Below are 19,802 nucleotides of genomic sequence, written 5' to 3'. Positions count from 1 at the left end.
ATTTAGCAGAATAAGTAAGAATAATTAATTTGGGGGGGGGGGGTTTTTTTTTTTTTTTTTTTTTTTTTTTTTTTTTTTTTTTTTTTTTTTTTATAATTAGAATATACTCTATAAATTTTATTTTTGACCTCCTAACCCAAGTCGTCTGGGTCCGTCCCTGACATGTCTCAGAGTGTAACGGGGAACTTCCCCTAGGGAATTACCAATAAGACTCATTCTATCTAATACTCTGAAAGGGGAGATTTTACTTCGTATGATCACATCCCATACACACGAGTTGGCCAGCAGAAGATAAACTACAACGGTTTTCAATTTCAGAAGAGAGAATTCTACAGAACTTGTAAGAGTCAATTCAACAGTTAATACCATCACAGATAACAAACTTTCACTACTTTGCAATTAAAACATTGAAAACATGAATACTGTTACTACTATGCTCCCATCTGTAGCCAGAATTCTGTGGGTTGGAGCCATTCAAATGTTGTTCTATGTATTACTTCAACGTTAAGAGGCCATCAACTTTCCTCTAGTTTCTATGCGCCGATGTCTTCCTTAAGCATGAAATCGTCTGTAACAAAAAAATATGTTTGTGTGTGTATCAAACGTGCACAAGTGAATCATAGCCCTACGTCATGTCATGAAGCTTGAAAGAACAATACGAACACCACCAAATCAAGGAGCTATGACCTATATATATATATATAGTCCAACTTCTGCTTATGGTTTTGTACCTTCAAATGCAATTAGTGAAAGTACACACTGTTTCATTGTACTATCAACTAGCAGCAACTTTAAGGGGAGTACTACCAGATTAGAAATACATATTTTTCTATTCGTTTGTTTCTAATTAATAGTAAAGACAATTATGTAATCCTATATATTGTGTTACTCAATTTGAACTCAGTAGATGTGCTTCTATAGTCAAGACGCCTATGAAATATTTCAAAATCACATCTATCTCAAACGACAATAAGATTGGTCTGACACGCCGTGAAATATAGGCAAAAGAGTTACAACAGAAACATAAATGCTCATGAAAAAATTTGTTTCTTTTTCCAAAACTATCACAGAAGTACGAAGTTTTTTTTAGTTCTAAAAGAATAAAGTACAACTTAAGATTTGCATCAAAAGGTTTAACATAAAGTACCACTAAAGAGGGCATGTAAATTCGGTACTCCAGATGTCACGTCCCCTGACCATGGCCTGTCGGGCCTCTCTCATTTTTTCTATTTGCTGAAAAAAAAAAATGCTGTATGGCCTGATGGCCACCAACCCATAGGCGGCCTGCATTAGATGACACCACAAAGGCGGGCTGTCTACTCCAGCCCACCCTTCTTTACACCTCTAAGAGAATCAAAGGTGACCTTCAATTCAAGAAATAAACGTGTAATCTTACATAGTGACAAAGAGTGTGAAAAGGCATTGAACTAATCCAAGGAATAATTCCTTTTGTGGTCCTGAACCTTGTTGTTTATAACAAAAGGGAGTTTGTTTACATGGGGGAGAAGTATGGGAAAAGGGAGTGCATATTGATGGGGGAATATCTAGTGTTGAATTGTCAATGGGGAGAATAAAGAATTGATAAGAGCTTCAAGGAAAAAGAACAATATATGTGCTTGCTATGTGATGTTTCAAGACTTGTATAAGCCTACATTGTGATATTTTATTTCTACAACAATGTAATCAGTCAAAAAGGAGAGGCTGTTAGAACTTAGCAACCTTAAATAGCTCAAGTAATCAAAGTGCATATACTAAACAAACCTATTACTATTTCTAATAAACTATGACAAAGAATGACTATACACAAGGCACACGAGTACAACAGATAAGCACCAGTCAGTAAGAAAATACCAGATAATTCAAGCTCCTAATATTTACTATATCATCATGAATGCCAAATTTTAGAAGACGGTTAGAGTGGCTGATTGGAACAGAGTTAACAAGGTCCTGTTTAACATTCTCTCCATTGAGCCCGATGTTTTGTTGTCTGACCCTAGCCAGCCCACCCTCTTCTTCTGTAGTTTTAGATAATTCAGTTTTTCTCTTTCACTTTAGTGACAGCATTTGTCCTTGGTATATATGATGAAAAGAGATTCCTGGCATCAACCTCCGCTTCAAATTAATTAAGTGGATTGAAGTTATTAGGCTCAAGATAAGGATGATCTCAGTTGAATATAATTTTCAGCCTCCTCCACTCGACCCAAACGAGTGAGAAGATCAATGATGCTAGAGTAATGTTCTTCAGACGCTTTGATTTTATACTTCCGAATCATTGATGAAAAAAAACCACAAGCTTCATCCGCGAATCCAGCTTGCTCACAAATATGCAGAACCACTTTAAAAGTGAACTGGTTTGGAGAGAAACCATTGGATAACATCTGCTTGAAAAGATTTACTGCTTCTTCATAATGACCATTACATCCATAAGCATCAAGAATAGAGGTCCATGTCATTGAGCCTTTCACAGGGATCGCATCAAAAGCCAACTTTGCCTTATCAATTGCCTCGCAGTTTCCATACATTTTCACAAGTTCAGAAGAAACAAAAGGAATAGATTCAAGATCTTTCTTCAAAACTTGTCCATGGATCTCCCTTCCAAGTTTCTGAACTCTAAGTTCACCACAAACACTCAACATCCTTGACATCGTTACTGAGTCTGGCCTGTGTTTGGACAACTGCATTGACCGAAAAACGCTCAATGCTTTATGTAGGTGAGAACATCCTATACAGGACTCAATCATCGCTGTCCACGATATTACATTCTTGTTCTCCATATTATTAAACACTCTCAAAGAATACTCCAAACTGCCACACTTTGAGTACATCATCATTAGCGAAGTAGCAATAGATACACTTGGAATAAATCCATTCTTGACAGCATAAGCATGAATTTCTTTCCCTTTTCTCAATGCCCGCAATTGACCACAAACTGGAAGAATCGTTGCAACCGTGACTACATCGGGCTTGAATCCTTCCTGTTGCATCCAAACAATTGATCTCACGGCCTGCTCAAGCCTCCCATTAGTGACATAACCTGACATAAGAGCCGTCCAAGAAACGGTATTTCTCTCCATGGACCCATAGAACACCTTTCTTCCAGATACCATATCCCCGCACTTGCAATACATATCAACCAAAGAAGATTGAATGAACAACTGTTTAGAGTACTCCTTTGTTTTTATCGCATAAGCATGAACCTCCTGCCCAAGTTTTTGGGCCAAAACTTCCCCAATAACCGGCAGAATACTAGTCAATATAACTGAATTTACTTCCACACCCTCCCTGACCATTCGCCTCACATACTCCAATGCTTCCCTTTGCAGACTATTATGAGCAAAACCCGCAATCATCGCACCCCAGGATACCACATCCCTCTTCTCAATCTCATCAAACAAAGCACGTGCCAGCTTAATCTTTCCACACTTGAAGTACATATCTATCATACTAGTTCTAACTATGATTCTCCCCGCCAAACCAATTTTTGTCAAGAGCGCATGAGTCTTCAGGCCTTGACGAAGTGCTTTAGCCCCTGCAAGACTCTTTATCAAACAAGAAAAACTATAAACATTCATCTCCACCCCGGAAGCCCGCATTTCAGAGAATGCCCCCAAGACTTCATGATAATTACGCCTACCCAACACCACATTTCCCCTGAGCAATGCATTCCACGGATACACACTTGAAACATTCATATCATCAAACACCTTCTTTGCATCCTCAATGGACCCGCAACTCGCATACGTATGAACAAGTTTCGTTCGTAAAAACTCATTCTTTTCAAGACCATTAATTCTTATATGGGCATGCACTTGTTTTGCTGAATTAATACATTTAAGCCTCACGCAAGCTGCAAGAAGACAAGAAAATGTAGTCAAATTTGTAGGGATGCCACGCTGGTCTAGGTAATCCAGTATAGCCAGTGCTTCTTTGAGCTTGTTTTGGTTCGCGAATTCCTGAATATCTTTGTAAATTGCATGTGGGTTCCTTGTGTGAACTGATAAGAAATTAGGGAAGGCGTCTTTTTCTTGGAATTTTTCGGGGATTCGTTTTTTACGAGTCGATGAATGAGCTGTTCTTGTTGAAGAGGCTTTGATTTTGAAGGTGTGAAGGTAATTGAATGAGTGAAGTTTAGTCCAAGGAGATTTTAGGTGCGGTTTTGGAGTGAAATTGCTGCTGGTCAGAGTCTCCATGTGCAATTCAACATTCATCAAGCTCGCAGTTCAGTATATATGGGACTTTCCTTATCCTGGAGATTTTCAGGGTGCAACTGCAGTCACAGGACGAAATGACTTGAGGAAATTCAATTAGTTTGCATTGGTACAAAATTATAAATGATTTATAAATTAGTCAATTTCAATATTACATTTATAACTATTATTTATATATTTTCGTGGAACTACTACTCGTTTTATTTACAAAATATTTATAAATTTGTCAAATCGAGACACAATATTTCATATCGTAATTTTTAGAATTTATATAAATTTTGATACTAAAGTATTCGTCTTTTTCATTATAGTCAATTCATCTCGACTTGAAATCGATTAGGGATTAAGTAGAGATATCTCGTTTAGAAGGAGAAAGTGAAGCATGTCCACAAACTTTCTGAATAATATCATTTTTTTTTTTTTTGTCAATTCTTCCAAAAATAACATTTTCTTCGAAAAAATATTAACAAAACATCTCTCTTTTTTATTTTTGGGCACAAATTTCAAATTACTCAAGCATTCTTGATTCTTGATAAACTAAACAAAATTAACGAAGTGTTTCCATCCTATTTAGATTATATTGTCAAAAGTTTCGTTAACTTTGTTTAAGAATATTTTAATAAAACAAGTTATAGTCAATTTGCATTTCTTTTCAAAGTTGAGATCGAAACAACTGCCACCTCCACCGCCACCTCCCCTCGGCCTTTTCTTTTCATTTTTCAATAGTATGTATTGAAAAAGAAATGTCTTTACACTGAATGGTAAATGGCTTTGATAAGAGAAAAGGCCTCTTTATCTTTCACACTTTTTTTTTTTTTTGGCAACATTGATCCTAAACCTGTATCGCCCCATTTAACACCCCTGGTGCCACCGCCACCACCACTCCCTCTTCATCTTGAACCAGGGCACCATAGTTAATGGCCCCAGCCTCCCTTTCTAACTACAATATCCATTCTTTACTTCAGCCCACCCACCATCGGTGGTTTTCCATTCCCCTTTTACTCTACTGACTGGAAGCCTCCTAGTCGGTCTGCGGCTGCCTAAGCACCTCCATTTCTAACATTAATGGCTTTACCTCAATAAATGGGAGTTTAAGAGTCTGATTCAATATCAAACCTCTTCCGGATCCATCTCAATCTGTCGTATCAAGTTAGCCCATATGGATGACCCCATGACCCATAATCCATCATCTCCTACTCGCACATAACCCAGCTTAGGTGGCAACCAATATCACACACAAATGCTAGTTTCAATAAAGTTCCTTACAAGCAGCACATGCACATTCTAAATAATTATACATTAACTCAAAATACAATGACTACATGTTTTATGAACTTGAACAGTGAACAAGAATCGAATGTAGCACATGTATCAAAATATCACTCAGAAATTCTTTGACACATTGCAAAATCAGTAATTGCAGGTGATATATTGACTCCAGTGAACTCGAAACAAAGAGAGAAAAGTCCCCAAATGTGTTACAATACTACATCAAATTAGGTGCTTCGAAAGAATTGTTCCAAGGATGTAGAGGTGTAAACGTTGGCAGCAGTTCCCTCAGGCTTCATTGGAGAAATGTGAAGCTGATACTTGATGAATCTCTGAAAATGAAACCAGAGTATGAATACCAACCCCAAAAATAAAAAAAAAAATAAAAAATAAAAAAAAGGGGAAAAGAAAAGAAAAGGAGCATAGATAAACAAAGCAACTTCTAAGAATTATTTCATAACAATTGTATATTAAACAAAACACAATAGATAGAAGCAAACTTGGCACCATTTCCAGATGATGACAAATTGGAATCCTCTTCCCATGGCGTAACCTAATATCTTCTCAAACAATAATCAAAAGTGGGAACCAAGAGTCGAGAGAAGGCATAAAATGAAGGGGCTCAGATTCAATTATATTAGATTAGCATGATAAGTTTGGAGATTGGGTTAGAAGAATTTACTCACAAAATCCAACCATCCAATCCTAAGACTTGAATCACAGGAAGAATGCAAATTTATCCCTTCCCAGTTATACTTAACATTGCTATAACCAACGTCAAATGTTTTATGCACCATCACAGAACTGACTAATCTAATTTTAGGAGTGGGGCTGTGGTTGGTTCTATTAATGGAATGAAAGAGCATTTCATGAAGAAATTATGAAATATACCGCTAATTGAGTAACGATTTCAGGGTTTGTGTCTACATGCCAATCCGGTTCCAGTTGTCTCACAAAAGATGTCCGTCCAATCTCTGTGCTAGAGAAAAGAACCTGCAAGTTCATTTGTTAGAAAATTAGATTATGAAGAGTGAGCAATTGAAGTATGTTGAAAAAAAAAATTAAAAAATTAAAAAAAGGTAAGATGAACAGAATTTAGAACCAGAAATCAAAATTAGCCACATTTTATTTAGGAGTTTTAGCCAGCTAAATGAAATTTTCTAAGGAATATTATAGATGTATGTAAATCCACAACAGTCAATGACCACATTAGCTAGATATTGTACAAAGAGGTGAAATTCTATCTATTTTAATGAGAAACTCAAGGTCTCCTAAAAAATGATTCTTGCAATAGCTTATGTAATAAGAATTCCTCACATCATATTAACACTCAACCCCATCAACTGTACGGTGACTTTTCATTTCTTTTCTTTATGTGTGGAAACGGGCGGCTAGGTTTCAGGGGATGCCATCTTCGAGCAAACAATGTTCCAATCCATATTGAGCATTACCAAGTCACATGAAGTGGAAGTAGGAGCAACAGAAAGATAAAGAGCAAGGGTCTTACAGCATCAAAATATTTTCTACCAGACTGCTTGTATCAAGAAATAAATAAAAACAATTATTACATACAAATATATAATATTCATTCATAAGATGGATAATGTGGTGTGGTAGCAGAAATAGTAAGCTTTGTAAACCTTACAAAATTCATCTGGCAACCTTCCATTATATAAAGTAAAAGGGGGTGGAATTCTATAGATATCACAAAACCTAGCCGGTCAAACCATACTAGTGTTTTTTGTGTGTGTGTGTGTGTGTGTGTGTGTGTTTTTTCTCTATTTTAGCTCCAATACACTACACACCCCACTTATTACCCCCACCCCTCCTCTATTCCCTGTATTTTCATTTTTGATAACTTATTTTCCTTCTTTTTAATTGAACTTCTCCACCACCATTGCACCCTTCACTCGTTCTTTGGTCTATCCACCTCCACAAATGGGTGATTTACGATTCCCAAGTCATCAATTTAAGAATGCCTTGGAACAATGCTCATTAATTCATGTAGCCCATTCATCTCCAATGGCACACCACCACCCTACCCAGGCCATCTATGTAGCACTAGTTTATGTTCTTAGTCGAATTTAGGAAACATATTAAACCCTTATTTGAGCCTCATTTTTCTAAAAATTCATTTTTTCAAAATTCATTTTTAACCACACATTCTCCAATAAATTAATATTGTACAAATCCAAAACTTTTCATTAATTTTTAACTATACGTTCTCCATTAATCTGTTACTCCAAAATGCATATCAACATATATCTTCCTTCTATGGATTTGCGTTTCTTTTGCCAAGTTATTTCTAAACACCTTTCTTTCTATTTTTAGTTCCAAGATAACTATACAATTCACGTGCTTCTGAGGACCCAGACGCTCTTTTAGCTTCTCAATAAACTAACTTATAATTTAAAAAACCTAAATTCTATTACATTCTCTTTCAGCTTGATTTGTTATCAAATCTTAAAATTCTGCCATGTTTTCTTTATTAGATGGGTTTCTGTTCTTACTCAGCTAGCTACTTCATTCCGATTTTTGTGCTAACTCTGTCTATGTCTGATTTCCTTCAATTTTTATACTTATAAGTCTTCGTTTTTTATCCTGTGGTTTCCCTGATCATTTCTTTTATTCAAACCACTTAGGTAATTCTCTTCCATTTCTTAATAATTGTGCAAGTATCACCAACCTATATTATGTAGCTAAGTTCTCACCCAGTATCACCTTATAATCCTAGCACAATGACCTTCCACCATCTTAGCAGGACTAAAATTCTGTTCAGTTTTAAAAATTAGGTCAGAGTCAATCTCTTCCAAGCATGTATTTGCTAGAAGCCTTCTTCATTATGATCATCATGGCTAAAATTTCCATGTAATCTTTTATATCCTGACTCATTTTTCTCCTCGTGACAATTAAAAAAAAAAAAAAAAATCTTATCTTGACTAGGGAATGCTTGATTCAGCCAATAGGTTCTACCAAAATTGTTGCTTTGTTGTCTTATATATATATATATATATATTGAACCCAGGATAACATGAACTGGAAAAATTTTATTTCTGAATTGGTGTTTTTAGAAAATTCAGGTCTATGGCCACAAACATAGAGCATGCTTGGGCGAGCTCACATTGGTACTTATAGTATCTCCAATGATGCAATTTATTTTAAAGAGCCAACATAAAGAGCATCTTGAAGAATATTTAAAGTAGAACTTTTTATAGAAGTACACCACCATCTTTATATTTTGTGCCTGTTTGAGCCACATTATTCCAAAAAAATATATTTTTAAACAGTGGTTTAACATCATTTCAACCACACATTCTTCAATAAAATAATATTACACGCAGATCAAAAACTTTTCCTTATTTTTTAACTACACATTTTCCATCAATACACTATTCAAGAATGCATTATTACCAAAATAATGTGGCTCAAGCATCCCCTTCGTCTTTATTTTTATTTTTTCTCCGTAAGCAACTATGACTCTTTTCTATCAATATTTCCCTCTTTCTATTTATCATTTTCCCTCTATTTTGAAAAGGTGGATGGAAAATTGTGAAATAATAAATGAAATCACTAAATTAATATATAGAGAATGAGTTTTGCTCTTTACATTTGGAGAGTCAAACCCATTCTTTATTTCTAAATATGATAGTTTGTTGGACTCACAAAAATATGAACTGACTCTAAAATATAGAAGGTTGGGACTTATAAAGAGGCTATTGGAGATGCTTATATAAGCTCCATTTTAATTTCAACCAGACATACTTTCCATCTTTAAAGTTGGTTAAATAATTGTTCATATCCCACCCCTACTTTTTCCTATTCGTATTGCTAAAGTTCACATCATTATGTTTCCTAATACTTCTAACCATCTAACCACTTGCATGAAAGCTATGTTGACTTTCTTCTTACACAACACATCTACTAGCTCTAATTTACCGGTAATTTTCCCAGTAATACGAGTTTGTATCCTAATTCTACCGTCCTAGATGCTTATATAAGCTCCATTTTAATTTCAACCAGACATACTTTCCATCTTTAAAGTTGGTTAAATAATTGTTCATATCCCACCCCTACTTTTTCCTATTCATATTGCTAAAGTTCACATCATTATGTTTCCTAATACTTCTAACCATCTAACCACTTGCATGAAAGCTATGTTGACTTTCTTCTTACACAACACATCTACTAGCTCTAATTTACCGGTAATTTTCCCAGTAATACGAGTTTGTATCCTAATTCTACCATCCTAGATAAATTCTTTATCACCCATCCATTGGAGTAAGTCACTAATGGGTTACAGCCTAGCTAACCCCAGCCAACTTTTCACTACACCTGATATACAATGCAAAGAGTTTACGGCGTGCTCTACTGATGTTCATAAAATGTGACAAAATTTACGACGCAAACCCAATAGTAAGTGTATTTGTATGAGAATAGTACTAAATGAGTGAACCCCTTGATAATCATTGCATTGCACACCTTTCTGCTCAAAAAAATAAAACCTACTCATTTATTCTGTAAATTCAATTGACTTTACAGAAAAAAATATAATTATAAAATAACAATACATTCCATTTTTATGGAAAGCTAGTCGACAAGCAAGTGGTTCTCATTGAAATTACAGGAGTAACAACATTCAAGGAAAAAATAGCATATATCTCATATAATTCATGAAAAGAGCAACATTATTTTTAAATTATCATGTACGAACAAATTTGTTCAGTCACTACCTTGTCTTTGACTAAGCCACCAGATGTAAAGATCCCAGCATCTTCCAAAGCTAGGAGAACTTTCTTCTGCAAAAGTTCATAAACCTATTAGTAACGAATGAAAACTAGGATTCATGTACAGCAATAACAGTTTATTATAACAGAACATATGAATCAAATGCATTATGCACTGGAAGCTATGAAAACAAACGCAGAAGCATAATTGACTTCAGGTGAAAACTGAATACATTTAGTTATCCCTTTTTTTTTTTTTTTTTTTTTTTTGGGGGGGTTTAAAATTTTTAACAAATGCATTATGCACTGGAAGCTATGAAAACAAACGCAGAAGCATAATTGACTTCAGGTGAAAACTGAATACATTTAGTTATCCCTTTTTTTTTTTTTTTTTTTTTTTAGGGCGGCATTAAAAATTATGAAACCTAATCAATTTTGTATTCTAGGTCTTATTTACATTCTGAGAGACATTCAGTCTGATCATCTGAACACTGTGAGAGACATTCACAGAAAAATTGACCAGATTAAAACAGACCAACACAACCTATTCAACTGCCTTTTAGGTTGTTTTACCCTAAAATTTCAGCACACATACAATCATGTTTTATATAGTGTAGTAGAGTTTTTGGCTTAAAAGAACATAAGACCTGCTGCAAGGATATTATCTTCTGATAGAAGTTGATATGCAACAGGGTCTCAAACTCGCTGACACTAAATATTACATGTTGGTAGAGATGCAATTACCTCGTATTTATAATTACTATTTCTAATAAGAAAATTAAGAGTTTATAGGTGACTTTCATCACCTTCCAAGTAGGTATAAGCTTCAGTATTCTGAATTTAGATTCTGTTATATTATTGTGTACCGAGTAACATGATTATTTTAAGTTGAATTCGGGACTAAACCTAAGAAAAACAACTTTTATCTGTTAATGTTACTTTAGCACTAGAATTGGATACATCCAATAACAATTTAAACCAGATTTGTCTATTAATATTCTTATACCTATGGCCAGAAATTTAAAATAACTAAAATTTTGTGGCATACAGATCAAGAGTAAACAAATCTGGGGACAAAGCTACACAAGGCACGGCATTAATTTTGACAAATAATCATACATGACAGTAGAAAAAAAATTCTTAAAACTGATAGCTACCAGCATCTCACCAACTGAATAGATTGCTTATTTTGGCAAGGGCTCAATAATCTAAGCTCTTAAGCCTAAAAACTGATAAAGCACATATGTGTCCCATAAACAAAGCAAATGCATTTTTTGAGAAGATGCATATGCATGTATGTTTTGTCTAAAATGTATGATTACTCTTTACCAAAATACATATATTGCTTTATAAATACAACTAAGTTGGAGATAAGCTTAAAAAGCTCTGCAGGCTTTTTTAGTGGTTGCAAAGAAGCGATGACTTCGTGTGGGGAGAAAGAAACACAAAAAAAGCTGAAACCCAACAATCTAGTGTTGGTTGATAGAAAAAGAAATGCTGAAAACACAGCACCAAGAAAAGAACAGACATATTTGCTTCCAAGACTGTGCACAGTGATTTCTAAGTGACATACAATAAGAAGAAAAGAACTGTGATAGCAACTAATTACAATTAACATGTGCCATGTTGAGCATACCTCACTTTCATCGTCCAGCACCCTTTCCATGAGATAGAGATCACAAAATTTTGTGATCTCAAGCAATACCTCTACCACAGACGATCTTACAGTTGCTTGTTTCTGCAAAAAAATAGTTAAACCGTGAGTTCAAACGTTTCCTTAATTGAGGTTACCAAAAAAATAAAGGAATGGTGGAGAGTAATTACCTGCAGCTCCTCTGGGCTGCTTTCTTCAAGTATTACACCAAGTAATCTGCATGTTACCTGCTCAATAGAATTTGTGAAATTATCAGAATAAATTGTCATGTGTATGATAATAAAGAAACTAACAAGACTACAAAGACAAAATTGTATCTAGCCTTGGATAGTTGGATCTCTATGTTTGACATAAGTCTTACTGTGATAAAGATGATAATCTTGGAAAAAACATAATCAGAACACTAAATAAAAATAATGTTTTGGTTCTTGATATAGAAAAATTGCCACATCTAGTCTTAAGTGTCCCCAGCAATTTTAGAAGCCTGAAATCAAGGTAAAGTCGACATTTCCTTAGTCATACTTTCTTTTCTATGTTTACCTCCATTAACAGAACACATGAATTTATTTGATAAAAAATTTGAATCCCAAAATTATTCCCAACATTTAGCCAAAAACCTACACTATCAAAAGAGTTGTTTTTTGTTTATCTTTCTCTCTAAAGCCCATCACAATGCTTAAGATATTGTAGATGCATGCAGAATTTTAAATGACTGAAAGTTACATGGTTATGAGCATTTAATTCTTAATAAAATAGGAGATATTGTTTTGAAAACTACTGTGCAGTATCTAAAACTTAAGGGTCTAATCAAGTTTCAATTTAATCTGTTCATTTTTTCCATTTCAAATTGCAATTGCGCTACTTCTCACAAGAAGATACAATAAAGGCCTCAAATAATGGTTTTGATAATTTATTTTGGTCTATTTATTTTCACTGCTAAAATGAGAACTAAAATGGAAATTGTATAATTCTAGCCACTTCTCTGTCGACATTTTAGACACCTATTGTCATGATATTTCTATTCATTGTGCCCTTGAATAAAAACACACCACCTCATTTCATTAGGCAAACTCGCTTTGAAACCATCAACTTCATTACAATCTGCTAGAACTAGATCAAGTAATTTCAAAATCATAATTGCATGGTTTTTTAAAAGAATTTTAAGTAGGACAAATTACATATGAACTATTAACTGTTCCATTAGTTGGGCATATAACCCATACTCTCATTTTTATCGCTGCTACTCCTTTATTATTTGTATGTTTCTATCGAATAATTGATATATTCACCTCAACTGTACCAAGTAGTTAACTTCAGCAACATTACACTTGATTAATAAGAAATGTTGTTTTAAATATATGCAAAACAAAGATCTTGCTTCACCGTCATAACTGCTAAATATGACCATTTTTTCTATCACAAATACAAAGAAACATTTTCTTTGCCCGGTCAAATTTTTTTAAAAGAAATAATATTTTGAACATAACCCTTTTTTCTATCATAAACACAAAGTAATATTTTCTCTGCTTAATCAAATTTTTTTAGAAGAAACCATATTTTGCATGGGAAAATTGCAGCCGAGGCACCAAATCTTTCGTTTATTAGCAGACTTTACCTAAACCTTTAGTTTGTGCCACCGTGAGTATCAGACCTTTCAAAAATATGCAGCTCAAGTCCAAAATGACGATTTCTGTTAGTTTGACCGTTAGTTTACATAATAAATTGACTTTGACCAATTTTATAAGGGATAAAATTGTAACATTGAAATAAAATTAAAAAACAAAAAAAAAGAAAAAAAAATCAAAAGTCATTCACTGTTCATCTTTTCATAATTAAAAAAAAAACAAAAATCAAACCCACCACCCACCACCATCCTCTTCTTCCTTAAACCCTTTATCCCAAAACCACCGAAGGTAATCGCTGATGGCACCGCCACCTTACGTCGGCCACCACTCCATCTGGATCATTCAGGCCACCGCTTCTATCAAAATCTTTGACCCACAATATAAATCTCACTCTCAATTTGAACAGGTAAATGAATTGAGCATAAAAGAAGCACTGTGCATTGGGTTATGAATCTGGTGCCCATGAGTTCACTTTAACTCAATCTGGACTTGCTTATTGCAATAAAGTTGTTGGGTTTGAATCCGGCGAATCTTTCTCCTCTTCTTCTTCAATAGATAGTGGTGTTAATGGGTTATTGCTATGATGGTGGTGGTGGTCGTGGTGGTGTTAGTGGGTCTTTGATTTTTCTATGGTTCTGGGCTGTAGCAATGACGATGTGTTTCGGTCTCTATCGTTGTGGAGGGCTACTGATGTATGGGATTTGGTAGTGATGGCAGTGGGATTGTTTCAATGTGGAGTTGGAATATGATGGGTAAGATTTGGTAGAGGTGCAGACAAACAAAATTGTAGACAGAACCCAGATGGATGATGTTTTATTACAAATGGACGATGGCGGTTAGGGCGACGGCGGTCGATGGGATGGATGACGATTGCCAAGAAGTTGGATAGGTTTTGGTTTTTGGGCTTGGGTATGTGTGGGGTGTGGAGGCGGGTGTAGGAAGGAGAAGATGAACAGTGGCTTTTGACTTTTTTTTTTTTTTTTTAATTCAAAGTTACAATTTTACCTCTTATAAAATTGGTCAAATTCAATTTATTAGGTCAACTAACAGTCAAACTAATAGAAACCATCCATTTGGACTTGATCTGCATATTTTTGAAAGATTTGGTACTCACAGTGACACAAACTAAAAGTTTGGACAAAGTTTGCTAATAAACGAAAGATTTGGTATCTCGACTGCAATCTTCCCTATTTTGCATGTATTTTTCTCTTATTTTGATTGTTTGTACAATGCCACTAGCGTCCTTAATGCGAGAAATAATATTTTTTTGCCAATTCAGTTGGCTATCTCTCTATTCTTCAATTAGGGCTAGATGCACTTCAACAAGAATCTTCGTTGAGGTACATGCAATATAACAAGTTCAACCTCTTGGCATCAAAAATAAATTTCCATTGGAACAGCTATCCACAGAATGAGCTTGCACTACAACCACAGACCACAACATTTAAATTGCCCCAACTCAACAAATTCAAAAAGTCACTTCTATAGTAATAAAAATAATAAAAGCTTTCATGGATTAATTTTATGATCATTGTCATCTGCCTTATAAGGTTGTACATCATTCAATCCAGCTATGAGAGCTCTGCAAGAATTCATGTGTATGAAATAGTTCCATCTTACTAAGAATCACACATGCATACAAGCAATGAACATGAATATCAGGTAACTAAGTATTCAACAAAGTACCTTCCTCCCTTCACTCAACCTCTGACGAACTATTTGACCAAGAGTTGGCTGCACTTGGAGAAAAGAATATCAAGTAAAACATGAATCAGTTGAAGCACCATAAAGTTCTTTAAGGAAGAATGAAAAACAATTCCCACATACCTTTACCGGCTGAAAGAGCTCATCTATCACATTCTGAGTTCTTGAGTCTTCTGAAGAATTGCTAATGCCTGAAGATGTCACATTTACATTGGCATTTCCATGACTACTAGAGCTAGAACTACCGCTTGTAGGAGCCTGCCTTTTGGGTTGCCTTCTTTGCGGTCCACTAGGTGTTCTCAATAATCTCCAAGTAAAAACTACTGCAAATGCTAGCCCAGCTATAGCCCCAATGGATCGTAGATCCTACAGTTGACCCAACAAATTTAGAAAATCAATTGGTATAAAATATAAATGCACATTACACGATAAATACAACTAATCAATTGTTAATTCTGCACCTAAACTTTATAAGTATGTTTCATTTTCTTTCCTACAAAAGATAAAGAAATACTAAAAATTCCACCTCAATAGCAAGCAGTCAATATATCATTTTCCTTCCTATGGGCAATTTTCTACGTAGGCGTGTGGTGGATGATCTAATGATAAGAGGGGTAATTACAATTCCAGTCAAACATCAATCAATCAAAAACGTCCAGAATTTTGTTACTACTTCCCCTTAATTTCATACATGTTAGGAACATGCTTAAGACACTTAGAAATAAACACATGTACATCCAAAATCAGGTGCTCTTCACAAGTATAGGAAGTTAAGATTGACCCATGTCTTTAAGGAATGGCAAATTTTCAAAGGCATATGCCTGAAGGAGGAAGGAAAATGTCAGATTACATAATGATATTGAAATCATACGACTCTAGTATAGAGGAGAAATCTACAGTGAAGGACAAAAAATTATACACATATGCACGTATGTATATCTATATCTACCTATCTACACATACAGAGAGAGAGAGAGAGAGAGAGGGTCTGCTAAAATCAGTGGTACTTGAGCTGATGTGGAGCTACATTTAGCTACCTGTAGCATGCTCCATTAAGATCTAAAGCCTTTCTTTCTATCGTTCAAGTTGATTATTTTCTAGCTTCAAAGAGCCATTAATCTTAGTTACCAGATATATGGAGGAATAGTTATTTAGTTTTCATTTATAAAATAAAGGATATATTCATGATGTTCAAGTTGTCTTAGCATTAAGTTAGTGAGTCACACATAATGACGGTTGGAGGAGAGAATGACTGAGAGACAAATTAGGCTTGAAATGATACATTCATAAAATCAATTTGGATACATGACTATCAATTGGTTAAGGAGGGCGACTGAACCAACCCTACATAAGTATGGGATGATATAAGGCTTTGTTGAGTTGAGTTTAAGAACCAAAGAATGAATAATCAAAATCTATTAATTATCCCTCGACAGTTGTCTACAATATTTTCTAACAGCTGTACTATCTGCCATAAAACCTTTGTGACGAGATTTCCTATTTCCATTTTAGAGTTGTTTCATGGTTTAACCTTTTTTTTTTCCTAATAATTATCTGCCAAACCTCAGACATCCATGATGTTCAACATGTGGAATGATTTCTTTTTTCTGGCAGTTTGGAAATATTCCACTAGAGATATAACACATAAGTAGAGAAGCCAATACCTAAACAGAGGAGAAGTGCAGATTTGTTAAGCTGGAGAAAGTACATGTCAATTAAATACAACTTTTGGGGAATGCAAGCTGTACTATTGCCATTGCAATATTTTTTTGCAGCAATAATTCATTTATAGCACTCTCATTACCCTAAACCTTTTATTTATGTTTGATCCTTAGATTGGCCTTGGGTGAACAGTCGAAGTTACTATTTAGCCTCTGTTTGTTTCCCATTCTTTTTCCATTAAAATGAAAAATATGACGGTTATCTATTACATCAAGTCACTAAATTTGAATTTCTATTGGGGTCTATAACGACTATATTTTTCATTCTCATTTTTACAAAAATGGAAAACAAACGCCACCTTAATATTTATTAGAATTTAGGCATTTATGTTCTGGTTTACAGTTATACATATAATAATTGCTCCAAGCAACTTCATATGCTCTCAAGTGTCGCCTCACCCTTATAATCATAAGGAGATAGAACTTATCTGCAATTTATGAGGAGATCTTTAGCCTGTCAAGAAGAATGATATTTCTTTTACGTGCCGACTTACTGATGGTTTTTAGTGTTACTTTTTCCTTTATTTGCACTTGCTAGTTGGTGGTTAGTTGTCAGTTTCAGGATTTCATGTATTTCAATAACTTTTATTTTCTTATAGTTTCTACTTGTGCCTGGTTAATTATTTCCTTCAGTGTTTTTCTTTTACTTGCTGACTGTTGTGTTAATCACCATTCACCCCAAACTAATGTGTTGACATTATATTGCTAAATCGAACATTTTAAACCTAGATTACTCTTTCTAATTTCGTACTTTGGAGTGCATTATGTAACTTATTGAAGTACTTAATTGGTTTGTGCAGAGGCTTATGTCTTAAATGGCCTCAAGACTTAAACCTTGCCTGATGAAGACAGAAGGTGTTCATACGCAATAGAACCTTTTTAAACATTGTTATACATTGTCTTAATCCTTCTATCCAACTCGTCATGAGCTTCTCTGTACCGTGAATTATCTGCTACCGACTCCTTTTTCAAAAATTTTGACACCTCATCAACAAGCAACCTCTTAGGAAATAATACAATCACAATTTATAGCATCGATCATTTCCAAATCTTGACACAATCAACTACTTTTTACAAAAAGAGGGCATCATTTATTACTTGCTAAACTGCTTTTTCGTTGACATGTAACTGCTTTAACAAATATAGTAAAGACGGATGATTTCATCAACAATGCAAAGTTTAAAGTCGGTTTACTTTTTAAGTAATAACTATACAAAACTACTTAATTACTCATACGTGTAAGTTAACGTTCCATAAACCGTCTAGCAGAATAACGTATAAATACTCGCCTAACCATACAGATCAAAGAATTTTCCTTTCAGGAACCTGTTGAAAATGGAAACATAGTGGGGAAGTAATACTCAAAATTATGTTAATACAAACATTTATAAATATTCAATTGAAAGCAATTGTCATTTAGAATGAGGAGTCCTGGTATTTAAGAAATGGGTCTGCAAAAAATAACAAATAATACAATGAATGTAAGACTAATGCAATCAGCGGAACTCATTCTCAGCAACATTTCATGATGGTTCTATATTTCTAAACACAATGGTAAACATTTGCATCAGAAACTAGTTTCTGCCTTCAATTACAAAGAATTAAGACAGCCCAGCATTAATAAACTAATTTCTTGTGAAAAAGTTCATTTCTTAATACCAACAGCTAAGTGTTTGCTATCTAACACACTCACAATACAGTAGTTTTTTCTTGTTCTGTAATCCCTCATAAAAAATTAATAATCAATATTCAGTTTCTTGTAAGCCCATTGTTTGTTACCGATTTATAAACCAAAATTTCATCCGCCATTAAAGAAAAAAGAACCCATTAAAGTTCATCGCTTCTGTTAATAAAATAAGAGAGACACATCATTGAATCACTAAATTCAAGAAAAAAATGAGCATGCATGATAATTAAAAAGAGGGAAAATCAACAGATATGAATAATTAGAAATAGAAAAAGAAATTGAACAGATAGAGACAGAAACTGAACCAAATTACGGAAGAGATTGGAAATCTTGATAGTGAAAAAAGCGCCGACACGCTTGATCAGCTGCAGGAAATCCTCCTTGGAATAATCAGCCATGGCCCCCTCGAATTCTCCACTAATTAAATAATTGACGATGATTTTATTGACGATGATTTTCTAATCTGTACGTGAATTGGTGACTTGGAAAGGAAGGAAAGGAAATCTTCAATCTCGGGTTTCCGCACTGTGGAAGATTGTAAGGCTATTGTTTTTTAAATCAGACTTTGCTTTCGTACCATAAAAGTGGTCGGGACGGGGACTCTATAGGTTTACACGTTATTTTGAAATATTTTATAAGTGCTATAACCGTAATATTTGATATCAATTTATTGAGGAAATTTGATGAGTCTTAAATAAACTAAAGAAGATAAAATTTAGGATAAAAATTTAAAAGAAAAAAATTGTACTCTAAAAAACTCAACTTCTATGTTTCAAATTTTTTGATATGATGAAATACTATAAATGAACAATCCGTTTACACTATATTTGGTACATAAAAATTAATTGTTAATACATGAATTTAAATATTCATTAAAATTCCTATATACATAAATAGAAATAAATTCATTTATAATAACTCTAACTTCATTTAGATCGAGATTCATTGAATCTAAATTAATGTGTATGTTAATTAATTGAAAATTAATTATACGAAATTTAGACATGACAATGATTTTTTAGCATTTATTACATATTGGAAAAACAAAAAGTAAGACATCATTAAAATAAGTTATCCAAAAAATGATTTTCAATTGATGCAATAAAGTTGCCAGAATTTCCATTCCATTTGTACATTTTGACAAATTTCACATTATTTAGGCTTTCCAAAACAAAACAAAAATAAATAAATAGATGTAGTACTTCCGAAT

At 34.1% G+C, this 19,802-nt stretch overlaps 2 protein-coding genes across 2 annotated transcripts; both read right to left on the bottom strand.

Annotated features, from left to right (window-relative positions):
* Nucleotides 1–1,638: 1,638 nt before the first annotated feature.
* On the bottom strand, nt 1,639–4,306 carry LOC111409328 (pentatricopeptide repeat-containing protein At1g71460, chloroplastic). The gene has a single exon (XM_023039376.1). The coding sequence runs from the start codon at nt 4,206–4,208 to the stop codon at nt 2,148–2,150; it is 2,061 nt and encodes a 686-aa protein (XP_022895144.1). The 5' UTR covers nt 4,209–4,306; the 3' UTR covers nt 1,639–2,147.
* Nucleotides 4,307–5,484: 1,178 nt separating this feature from the next.
* On the bottom strand, nt 5,485–19,202 carry LOC111409321 (peroxisome biogenesis protein 22). Its single transcript, XM_023039365.1, has 8 exons — nt 18,898–19,202; nt 15,308–15,550; nt 15,167–15,214; nt 12,026–12,082; nt 11,838–11,939; nt 10,208–10,273; nt 6,369–6,470; nt 5,485–5,809 (listed from the first exon to the last, which is right to left on the bottom strand). Exons 1-8 carry the CDS (start codon nt 18,988–18,990, stop codon nt 5,705–5,707), a joined length of 816 nt encoding a protein of 271 aa, XP_022895133.1. The 5' UTR covers nt 18,991–19,202; the 3' UTR covers nt 5,485–5,704.
* Nucleotides 19,203–19,802: the final 600 nt, after the last annotated feature.

Source organism: Olea europaea, chromosome 2 (assembly GCF_002742605.1).
Source record: "Olea europaea var. sylvestris chromosome 2, O_europaea_v1, whole genome shotgun sequence".
NCBI classification, from domain to species: Eukaryota; Viridiplantae; Streptophyta; class Magnoliopsida; order Lamiales; family Oleaceae; genus Olea; species Olea europaea.
This window is presented reverse-complemented; position numbering and strand designations above follow the sequence as displayed.